The following is an 11,680-nucleotide window of genomic DNA, read 5'->3' on the forward strand; positions in this document are numbered from 1 at the left end:
ACACAACGTGAATTTTAATTCGTGAAGAAAATGAATCTGGGTGAGTGTGAGTAGATCTAAAAAGCATTAAATGTGTTTAGTTAAAAGCTTAATTCAGATCTTTGACAAACCAATTACTCTTACTTGCAAGCTTCAGAAACATTGCCTAGAAAAGTCCAACTTTCTTCTCATTCATTCATTTGTATTATATATTTTTGGGGGAATTTGGAAAATATTTTGTGAGAAGTCTGGTATCACGAAGATCATAAACTATGACAAAAAATATCAGACCCATGAGTAGATTCAAAAATAAGTCTATTAAAAAATGAAAAAACTAATCAATTGATTGATTACCAGCGGAAACAGGCAGAGGTGGAAAGTAACGGATTAGATTTACTCGCGTTACTGTAATTGAGTAGTGTTTTTGTGTACTTTTTAAAGTATTTTTTTAAATCTGTCATTTTACTTTTACTTAAGTATTTTTTGTTTGAACTATTGCACTTCGCTACATTTTAAATCATATCCGTTACTGAGTAAAAAAAAATGCAAAGGAAAAAAAAACGTCACTGCACTGATTGAGTGATGAGCGGGAGAACGAACGCGCTAAACAAGAATGATGGAGACGGACAAAACAGATGCAAACCCAGCTGAAATTGAATGAAAATACGAAGCGTAGCCGCTAAACTGGAAGTACGTAGATTTTCACAGTAAGAATCGCCGCAACCGTCTGTAATGACAGCGGTTACCAGGGTAACAAGAGGAGAAAAGTTCATTAACGGATATAAATAAATACCACATGTGCTGCTGTTGGGGCAAAACAAACACGCACGCGTAGCCAAACCAATAGGTACAAAAACCAGTAGGCACGTAACAACGGCGTTTGGCGAGGAATAATCCTTTCTGCGGTACAACCCGGCTTGTTCAGTTTACTTTGAAGAGTCCTCAAGCTGATGTTTACACCGTGTAGACTTGACATCATGTCCACGGTTACAGCCTACGAGTGGCCCTCGTTAAAATATTGATGCAGTATGTCTGGTGTTTTTGTCTGGTCCGCGTCCTTTAAAAACTCCAAACACCGACCACACGTAAAGCAAAACTGCATTAAGCTGTTCATGTGTTTGCCACAAAACGGGCAAAACATCCCTCGGCCGCAGTCCATGATTGGACGGTCACCATGAACGTCTTTGACGCCATAAACTCCACAACCAATGACAATTCAAAAACACCGCGCTCAACACTTCTGTCACTTCCAGTATTTGGTACATTCCCTTTCCGTGAAGAATCTGTCATTTGTAAATTTGTTTCGGGATTGGTAAAAGTGTTTAGCGTCTTGTTAATTTGTTTTCTAAAATGTAAATGTGTTTTCTAAAATGTTAATTTGTTTTCCAAAATGTTAATTTGTCTCGAGATTTGTAAAAGTGTTTCATTCTTTGGAATGTTGCTTTGCACTTCAGGGCCACCGTAGGCAAGAGATAAAACTCTTAAAACGTGTAAGAGTTCATACATCTGGTGATGTCAGTGGCAGGAGCCACTTTCCTGTGTTCTAAAACCAATTTGCATGTGGAATCGTGGAATGTTCTGTAGAATGACGGTAGAATTCCGTAGAACTCCTCTCAGATTCTCTGGTGGAATCCTTGGCGCCTATAAACCAAACGCCCACAAGAGTTGATAATTTCAGCTCAGTCCACCGATCGCAGCGGCCACACTGACCCAAGCTCACCAATGATTCTCCTCTTTAACGCAAAGAAAAACCAAGTGAGTTACCAGCAAAGCTGCAGACTTTAAACCATTCGTCTAAACATTTAAAGTGCTTCAAGCCTTGATTTAATAAAAATGTCAATACCGTAATCTCATTCCAGTTTTAAATGTTGTATAGTTTAATACACCTTCTGTATGTGTATTGGCTCACTGATAAGAAGGAGGGCAAATGTCCACATACTGTTAATTGTATTCTCCACTTTATTGTTCATCGTGACAATACACGACATTCGTAGCTAAAGTGTCTATTTGCATCGATGCTGATGATTCGCCCCTTTGTGTTTGGTCCTTTCTCCAGCCATGCTGACAAGAAGAGCCTGTCGCCTCAAGAGAGACGCCCTTCGAAGCCAGGAAGGAGCCCCAATGTCTCCCACCGAGGAGCATTCGTAAGTTTGTGAGCAGCACACGTGTTGCGTCTTCTCTTTACGCGAGTCGTCACTAGTGTCCTGTACATCTTTTGGGGTATTTAGACAATGCTGCGACTGGGCTCTTCTTCCCGCGAGGACCCAAAGACAAACCCAGCAGGACACAAGGCAGGAAGCGCTGGATCAACAGGAGCCGGCCCCGAAAACGACCAAAACCAAGGACAGAATCAACAAGACCACGACCATCAAAAGAGACTGGAAAACAAAGATCTTGTATTTCCTCTTCGTGCTTCTGTTTGCTGGTGGTGAGTCTTCGCCTCCCTTATTTCTCTCACGTGCGTCCATCCCGTGGACGTCTGCTCTCGCCGTGTCCGTCCCCGTCGAAGGGGCCCTTGTGAATGTCCCTGCTCTGTGTGTCCCCTCAGGAGTGCTGCAGCTCGCACACCTCAGCAACCAGCTGCATGGCGCCCGGCAGCAAATAACCACGCTCTCACAGCTGATGAGCCGCTTGAGTCCCGCTGCAGACAACATGCCAAACTATGCCCAGGAGTCGCAGGGTGAGTCCTCGTCTCGTCGCCTCGTCTGCTTTCACGCGCCGTGGTTTGTAACTTTGTCTTCGTGCCCCCTATTTCGCAGGAGCCAGAGTCCTCCACCGCCTGTCCTCAGACACGTTCCGGACAACCAGAAAAGAAATAATGGTGGATAAGCTGCTCTCCTGGTTCACAACATCAACAGACCACCAGACACTGATCCAAGTAGGGAGGTCTTGTAGTTCTCACATGAACGTGCAAGGAGATACCTGTGAACTCTGAACCTTGACTTTGTCTCTCCTCAGGACCACTCCGGTGCGCTTCCACGCGGGTCCTGGTGCTTCGCGGGGGCCGAAGGACACGCCGTCGTCTCCTTGACGCAGCCCGTCAAGATCACGCACGTCACACTCGGCCACATCACAAGGCTGCAGTCCCTCACCGGCGAAATCAAGAGTGCGCCGAGACAGTTCTCCATCTACGTGAGTCAGACGCTTTCCTGGACGCGTCCCGCCTACTCGGTGCTGTTGTTCCGTCCCTAAAAAAAGCCAAGCTCCCCTGTGTCTGTTTTTTTTGTCTCCTCCAGGGATTGGCGAACGAGGACAAAGAAGGCCTTCACCTCGGGACCTTCGTGTACGACCAGGACGGCCTGAGCTCCCAGACCTTTGAGCTGCCCGTGAGTGTGTCAGAGGTCAAGCAGAGCAGCATGCATGGCCTCTGCAGCTAGTAGCTACGTTCGCTATGACAGACGGAGGTGGAGTTGCAACCTGAACCAGGTCTGCATCTCTGCCACGAAGCGCGACTCCCTTCGTTCACGTGTCTCTCTCGTCTCTGACCAGGTCGCAGTCAAAGACGTCTTCGGCCAGGTGAAACTACAGATCTGGACCAACTGGGGAGATGAAGACCAGACATGCCTCTACAACTTCAAGGTCCACTAGGTAACATGGATCAGGTTGGGGTGTAGAGGTTAGACCAACCCCGAACCATGCAAGAACAGATAGTGATTTGTGTCATTGAAATGAATAATGATTATATTTATATAATCATAAATAGATTCATTCGGTGACATATTTCAGAATGTTCACAGATGTGTTGGGGTTGGTTTACCTTCTCTCGTGGGTTTTCTCCGGGTCTTCCGGTTTCCCCCCACACACCAAACACGGTTTGGTTTAAAATTGGCAGAATGAGATTAGGTCTTCGTGGGTTTTCTCCAGGCTCTCCGGTTCGCCCACAGACCCAACAATGTTTGGATTATTATTGCAAAAGAAAGGAATAAATATTTGGAAATTTACATTTTCTTGTCTGTGTATTTACTTTAACATATGATTGTCATTTTATGATGTTCAATCAAAGGGGAACTGTTGATCATTTCTCTTGATCATTCACAAGGACTGAAGTCCTAAACATTAAGGGAGCCTTTCATTGATGGTGGAAGGTCATCATCACTTTAACAAATTGAATGACACTAAGGTTAACATAATTCTATAATAAGGTCCACACTAAACCTGCTGTTGTTGAGTTTAAGGGATTTAAAACATAACGCTTTTTGCATATCTTGAGATGGGTCAAATAGAAGAGCACACACTAAATGTATATTGTACAGTTCAACAACACCAACGGACGGATGAGTCCTCCCTGATGAGATGATGCAGGTGAATGCAAAACCTCAACTACAAAACGAGTATGCGAGGCGTTGGCGTTGAAACGGGAGCTCCTGTATTTTGATCAAAAAGCTTGTGCACATATGAGAGAGGTCACAAAGGTCACATACATTGTGTTCAAAAATGAGTAAACACCAGACGGACGGAAGACATCTTTGAATGAACAGTTAAAATCAAAAGTATTTAATAAAGGAAAAAGTGTTGTGCTAAAAAGAACATCTCAGCTGAGGAGCCGCTGGTCTCTGCCCTCAACAGGCCACAGGGCCGTCCTTTGACCGTCCCTAGTGCCTGTGTGCAGAGGTGGAAAGTAACGAATTACATTTACTTGCGTTACTGTAATTGAGTAGTTTTTTTGTGTACTTCTACTTTTTAAAGTATTTATTTAAATCTCTAATTTTACTTTTACTTAAGTATTTTTTGTTTGAAGTATTGTACTTCGCTACATTTTAAATCATATCCATTACTGAGTAAAAAAAAAATGCAAAGAAAAAAAAATGGCGCCCAGGAAACTAACGTCACTGCACTGATTGAGTGATGAGCGGGAGAACCAACGCGCTAAACAAGAATGATGGAGACGGACAAAACAGATGCAAACCCAGCTGAAATCAAAACACGAAGCGTAGCCGCTAAACCGGAAGTACGTTGATTTTCACAGTAAGAATCGACGCAACCGTCTAGCGGTTACCAGGGTAACAAGAGGAGAAAAGTTCATTAACGGATATAAATAAATAATCCTGGTCTGACGGGATGTGTTAGCAGCAGTAGGTGACTACACTCGCTGCTCTTGGCTCTGATATTTATTGTCCACATATTGTTTTGCTTCAGTGAGCAGAGCAGAGACAGTTTAAGGAGAGTAAACGGTCCGCCACTGGAGTGCATACTCAATTCAATTAAAACTAGATTGAGATTTATTTTCCCTTGTCTTTTTTTAACTACACTAGAATCCCGCACCCCACCCAGCTGTAAAAAAAGTAACTTAGTAACTTTTACTCTGAGTACATTTTTAATGAGCTACTTTTTACTTGAGTAAATTTTTAGACTGGTAACTTTACTTGTACTTCAGTTAAATTTGACTTAAGTAACAGTACTTTTACTTGAGTACAACATTTTGTTACTCTTTCCACCTTTGGAAACAGGTGACTGATAAAAGCGAAGGGTTTGAAATGGCAGTCCACAAATCAATGGATGGTGCATGCAGAACTAGTTGGATATCAGTAAAAGTCCTCCCCTCCCCCCTCTTTCACATAGCGAGAACCTTCTATACTTTCAAAGTCAATGAGTTTTTCTGAATGTGGTTTCTGTAAGTTTCCTTAATAAAAGTATGTAAAGTAGTTGTTTATGTTTTTCATGTGAACCCCTCTGGGCATTGCACACATACATTTCCCTGTGCTGCGTGATGACCTGGATGATGCCGTGTGCACAGCGTCTCTCTCGCTTGTTCTTTTATCCCCTCCGGGATGGCGCCATTGCTCTCCCCAGTTCAGATATGCAGTACTTGGGATGCCTTAGGCCCCCTTACTTCTCATTGTGGCAGCCTAGGTCGGGATGAAGTGGGTGGGCTGATGTGAATAACTTTAAGTCGGTTTGCGTCAGTATGTTGGGTCATCACCAGCTGAGCTTATATCCACCCACTGTACCAACAGAGTCCAGTAGAGGCTCGAGCCTGTGAGAGTTACAACGAGGAACATCACGTTGTTGATAGAACTATCAACGTTGGTCCTCACCAATGGAGCAATTCCTACCCCCTCGCTGAATAATGTGCTTAGCAGCAACGTATGCTTCCTTGTGTAATGTGGGGTTGGCTAAAGGAGAGAGGTGTGCATATAGTCCAGTAGACCGCGTTGCCTGTACTTTTAGAACATTTTAAAACTTTTTTCATCCGAATGTGTCACAAATTGTGTTACTTTTCTAGTTTTTGTTGAGTGGCCTGTCTGTTTTCCATAGCTTTCTCATTTAGATCCTGCCACTCACAGCAAATCATCACTCATTCCCCTCAGCTGGTCCGTCACGCCCATCTCCCCTGCAGCCCCTTCTCATTGCTCCCTGTATTTATATCAGTCAGTTTGCACTTGGTCCCTGACAGATTGTCTTGTGTGTTGTTTTTCATTGTAACACACCATTGTTTGCATTTCTAGTTTCCGTCTGAACAATCCTGGTTGCCCTTTTGGACTTTAGATTTTGGAATTGGGACATTGGGAATTGTTTGGAGAATGATCTCCTGGTTTTTAAACTACCAACCAACTCAACAATAAGTAAACTTTTCAGTCTTTGTATTTCTGTGCTTTATGATTCCAGTTTGCATGCACTAGTGATCATTACACACTTGCTTTTGAAACAGAATTCTAATATCCTGGTGCTTATCTTTTCTGAAATAGAGGATTTTCTAGATCCTCCTTTTTCAATGAACATCAATCAATCAATTCCAGTTCTGATATGACATTTCAATCACCTCTTTGGACACCTTCATATCAGGATGCTTGTGAGAAGTGATTAAATTAGTTTATTAATAACTGTTAGCTGTCTTTTAATCGATTTGTTAATAATTCAATCAAATAGGAGCTCCAACTGACTAACAGAAAAAAAAGTCACCTAACAGCGATACCTGCTGCCACGGAACATTGTGACACCTTATTGAAAACTTGTGTCAGGTGCATTGTGTGACACATCTGAGACAGCATTGCCACTGTCCTTTTTGACACTCAATTGACAGCTGAAAACAGGGTGTTAGGATGTGCACCGGCGGTGATCTTAGCTGTAATAATAGCCCAGATTCACAGCATGCACACACGCACAGTTACACGTCCACTCACACATCCACTTGTTACAGTCTGAGTGGTCGAGGGGAAGAGAAGGAGAGACGGACAGACAGAGGCAGAGAAAGAGCACTATACCTGAAGGGGGAAACATAGAAAGGGTTTCTCTCTTCTCTCTTGCTTGCCATCACATCTCTGTTTAAGGTAACAGAGATGTGATGGCAGGAATGTTGGAACAGATAAAAAATCGGAAAGAGACATTAAAGGAAACTGAATGTTTTTTTTCATCCTGGGATAATTTCACAGTGACCTTCTGTGGTTGTATGACTGCACAGACAAGTAAAATAGATTTCAACATTCATTTATTATACGTAGCAACACAACTCTAATGGAAAAAGACCAACAGCCTGTACCACTGTTGAGCCAAATTGAGAATCCCATCCCTGACACTGTTTAGGTAAATGTCACATAGCATTCAAGCAAATCAAACAGCCCAACTAGCGTGATATGTGGCACACATCTCCAGGGAGTGCCTGTTATTTACACTCTCTCATCGCGTCTAGGTCGGTGCTTTACGGATGCATCACTTTCTCACTTTGTTGTAGATCAGCTTTAGACTGCTTTAACTGTCAGCTGCAGCACTTTAAATCCCTCGAGGCCCTTTTTATTTGCACTAGCCATTACCCGAGGAAAGGGCCTCTGTATGTCGCTCGGCTTATTTAGCAACACTTTGTTTGTTTTTCCCTCGCTGATTCCCATTTGTGTGCGTTTCTTTTCCTCACTCCTCATTGATGTGGACTGCGTGTCGCTGTGTTGCTAGCGTCTAAGTTTGTACGTTTGGGGAACAGTTGGGGGTGGGAGTGGGGGTTCAAAGCTGAATGGATGGTCTAATCACATGCAGGCATGCTCTCTGACGCTTTAATCGCCTTTGTCAGCCACGTCTCTGAGTTGTGGGAGAGACCAGTGTCCCAACATGATGCCCAGTGCTGTGTTCATAATGGAGATACACACACTTTGAAAACAAAGGGAGGTGGCAGAGGGACAAGTCTTTGATCTGACAAAAAGCTGCCAGTTGCCATTGCTGTTTATTGTAAAGGGAAGTTAAGTGTGCTCAAGACTTTTAATAAATGTCCAACAGGCCTCCGTTGTGGTCAGTTGATTTTCGGAGTAAGAGCTTTTGTCCTCATTGCAGCTGATAGAACATATCTACACTTTTACCTTAATCATAGTATTCTGAAAAAATAAACCCTTAGAGATACAACAAACATGAACATTCATTTCAAAGCGTATTTGAATTGTTTAATGTTAATGAATGTTTTTTCTTCCGAACCATTATAAGTCATTATTGAAGCTATACTCTTTTTTTCAAAGTGTCAAATAGTGGCTATTACATGAAATACTTGTTTTGCGGTAAAATATGAATTAAATTACCTACAAAAAATCATTGAAGAATCAATAAATCAGGTCTAATGTTGCGCTACAGATGTGTTTTCTCTACTTCGCTGGCCACAACCTGTCAGACAGCAGCAGTTCTGATAATGTGAAACCTAAACAGACAGAACTCCTGCCACTGGATCACATAATTGCTCGGAAATTTAATTCATGTTCTTTAAAAAAAACGGAGTCAATGTGGTAGTTGAAGAGTACAAGCTATTAATGTAAACTCAATTATGTGCCTCTCTAATTTATTTTTCCTACCATGAGATTTATCATGCAACAAAAATAATTGGTGATTGTGTGTGTGCATTCACATTTTTGCAGGAATACTTTTTAATTATTTAAAATATCAACAGAACCTTTTGTATTGGTTTGCAGTTCAACTCAGACTGAATATGAATCTTTTAATTTGACACGCCATGTTGTAAGACCGTAACATGACTTTACAACACTTACAGACGCTTTCCTGTTCAAATCATGGTAATCACAGGATATATCCCCAAGAAAGTTGTCATAATAGCACTCAGTTAATGATGGCAGAGCTAAATTTGTAATATATATATATATATATCCATATAAATATAGACATATATATTACTTGCTGCAGGTTTAATGTAAGGAATCTGTACCAAGGTCATATTCTGTTACTGCAGGAATGGCCTTCCTGTTCCTTCTGTCCAAATCCGTTATTTTTGAACAGCCATCTCGGTATCTACCATCTTTTACTTGCTCTCTTTGAAAGGGGGTCTCTGTGACAAGTTGCAATAACAACAACATAATCATTTGTATGGAAAAAAAACAACTTCAACATAGAAAACTAAATGAAAATGATCATAATGATCCATAAAATTACAAATCGCGACTAGAAAAGTCAATCGCTGAAGAAAATGTGGCGTGAAAGTTGGTTGTGGAAAGGCTGATGCGAGATGGATTGCTGACTTCGATCTGGATAAGTAAGCAGATGAAGGAGTTGAAATAAGTTGGAAAAGTGGCATGTGGGCGGTTTAAATTAGGATATCTCAATGGGAGTATAAATCAGAAGATAAGATTTGAGAATTCAAGAAACCGTAGGAAATGCAATGAAAAGATTTCAAATAGGAGTTTTCGAGTTTTTTTGAGGATTAAAAAAAAGGCATGAAATTCTAAGCGGATGTTTCCAAAATGATACACAAAATATAACTAATTTTGGTTTCCAAAAAATTAATAAATGTCATACTATGGTATGTCAAACTAAAAGCACAAAGAGTCCTAGTAAAACGGAAGAAGGTTTTGCTATACAATGTAGAAAAAAAAACTCAATAAGTCATGCTTTACTCGACACAATAGTATGCTCACGCACACACCTCTCATCTGAGAGATGAGTGGCGTAGCATTCAATGTGTTTCTCCAATTTCCTTCTGTAATCATCGCCCACTGCTTCAAACGGCGGCTGATATTCTCCGCTTGGCACCTGAATTCTTCGAAAGTGATGGAAATGTTTCTTCCTTGTGGTAAATGTCAACTTGATTGCAAAGAATGTCCTTTTATCCCTGTGATGAATCGATTCGGAATCCTGTTGTTCGATGTACATTCATATTTTCACCCTTTCTTACCTTTCCTTTAAAGATCTTCAATGTGCTTACCGTCTTGACCAAAACAATGCATGTCCTTTACTACCACATGGTGAATACCTTCTCTTTATGCTGAAAAGATACTGTTTTTCATTTAAGCAAGTTCAATACAGAAAAGTACTTGATTCAATTGAATTTTTACTTTTACGTGGATGAAGGACCTTACATACAAATACAAACATATGATATTTTTATGTAATGTTTTTCTTTAATATCCAGTTCAAATTCCTTGCAACTAACAACTAAATGAAAAGTGGACTAAAGTATCCATCACAAATAGATGCGGATTGTCTTCCTTGAGGTATTTTACTAATCAACGTATAGGATTTTGTTAGGATAATACCGTATTTTCATATAAGGCGCACTTAAAATCCTTTTTTTAGCGTATATTAAAACTGCTGTAGTTAAAAAGCTCGTAGTTGGATGTCGGGATCACGCTGACGGTCCGCCGCGAGGCGCCACCGTCTGTTCCAGCGCTGCCTCTCGGTGCAAGATGCACGAAAGCATTTGAATGTTTTCATTAATCAAGAACGAAAGTTGGAGGTTCAGAGATATTGTTAATATCCACATTAACGTTTGAACAACGTTACCATGGGAGTGAACGCTTAATAACGTTTGATTTAGCACAGCCCGATCTAGTGGATGCATAACGCAGCCCCAGTCAAACGTTTCACTGCAGTATCTTCTATTCTATGCGACTTATAATCCGGTGCGCCCTATATAGGAAAATAGTTCTAAAATAGGCGATTCATTGAAGGTGTGCCTTATAATCCAGTGCGCCTTGTAGTCGCAAAAATACGGTAATCATGTATGATTTTATTGCATGAATCTATTGCCAATTCATGCATGATATCAAATGTAACTTGTGTCATGTGGATTGGCACATGCCACATGCCACAGAGCCTGCTATTCATTTGCAGCCACTGCCACAAGGCCAAATGAGTGTAGCATGAGCAGCTACGGCCCTAAAAGTTGTGTTTAAGAGTGAACCTCAGTTATCTTTTAATTAATATCTCCCATGAGGCAACTAGTTAGATACAAACAGAAAAAAGCCTTCATACCAATGGCCAGCAAATCCAGTGAGGGGTAAAACATTCTCTACATGGTCAAAGTCAAAAGGAATTTGAGTGAGTCCTCTTCAAATAGCACAACATTCTTTTACAAATTGACGCATTTCAAATGGTTCTTTTACCACTGAAGTTGTGTAGACATAAAGCATCTATATAATCATCCCAATTGAATTTAACATCCATTGGTCTGTGATGGGAAACTACAAACATGACAGACACAACTTATCCATCAAGATGATCCTATTTCTAATATTGTTTTCTATATTCTAAATAGCAAATGTATTTTTTGTAATTAGGATGTGAAAGAATGACCATTTAGAAGGACTGCTGTCGGTGAAATGAATGAACTTTATTCCTTAGACAGCAGTGTGCCGATTGATGTGGAGTCACAAGAGCATAAAACCATGTGTAATTCTGCAATCAAAAAGCAATGATGAAATAGTTTGCTGAGATCAATGTAATCTTTCATCATCAGCTTTCATGGTCATTTTGTATGGGAAAGCACAGAAAAGGACATTTA

At 41.1% G+C, this 11,680-nt stretch overlaps 1 protein-coding gene and 1 long non-coding RNA gene across 2 annotated transcripts; both read left to right on the plus strand.

Annotated features, from left to right (window-relative positions):
• Nucleotides 1-1,638: 1,638 nt before the first annotated feature.
• On the plus strand, nucleotides 1,639-2,373 carry LOC134127321 (uncharacterized). Its single transcript, XR_009956057.1, has 3 exons — nucleotides 1,639-1,734; nucleotides 2,036-2,123; nucleotides 2,208-2,373. It is a non-coding gene; the product is annotated as an uncharacterized LOC134127321 (long non-coding RNA).
• Nucleotides 2,374-2,532: 159 nt separating this feature from the next.
• On the plus strand, nucleotides 2,533-3,605 carry LOC134127319 (SUN domain-containing protein 3-like). Its single transcript, XM_062561975.1, has 5 exons — nucleotides 2,533-2,659; nucleotides 2,739-2,857; nucleotides 2,938-3,111; nucleotides 3,216-3,305; nucleotides 3,469-3,605. Exons 1-5 carry the CDS (start codon nucleotides 2,602-2,604, stop codon nucleotides 3,565-3,567), a joined length of 540 nt encoding a protein of 179 aa, XP_062417959.1. The 5' UTR covers nucleotides 2,533-2,601; the 3' UTR covers nucleotides 3,568-3,605.
• The last annotated feature ends 8,075 nt before the right edge of the window (nucleotides 3,606-11,680 follow it).

The sequence above is a fragment of the Pungitius pungitius genome, chromosome 4 (genome assembly GCF_949316345.1).
Source record: "Pungitius pungitius chromosome 4, fPunPun2.1, whole genome shotgun sequence".
Lineage (NCBI taxonomy): Eukaryota > Metazoa > Chordata > Actinopteri > Perciformes > Gasterosteidae > Pungitius > Pungitius pungitius.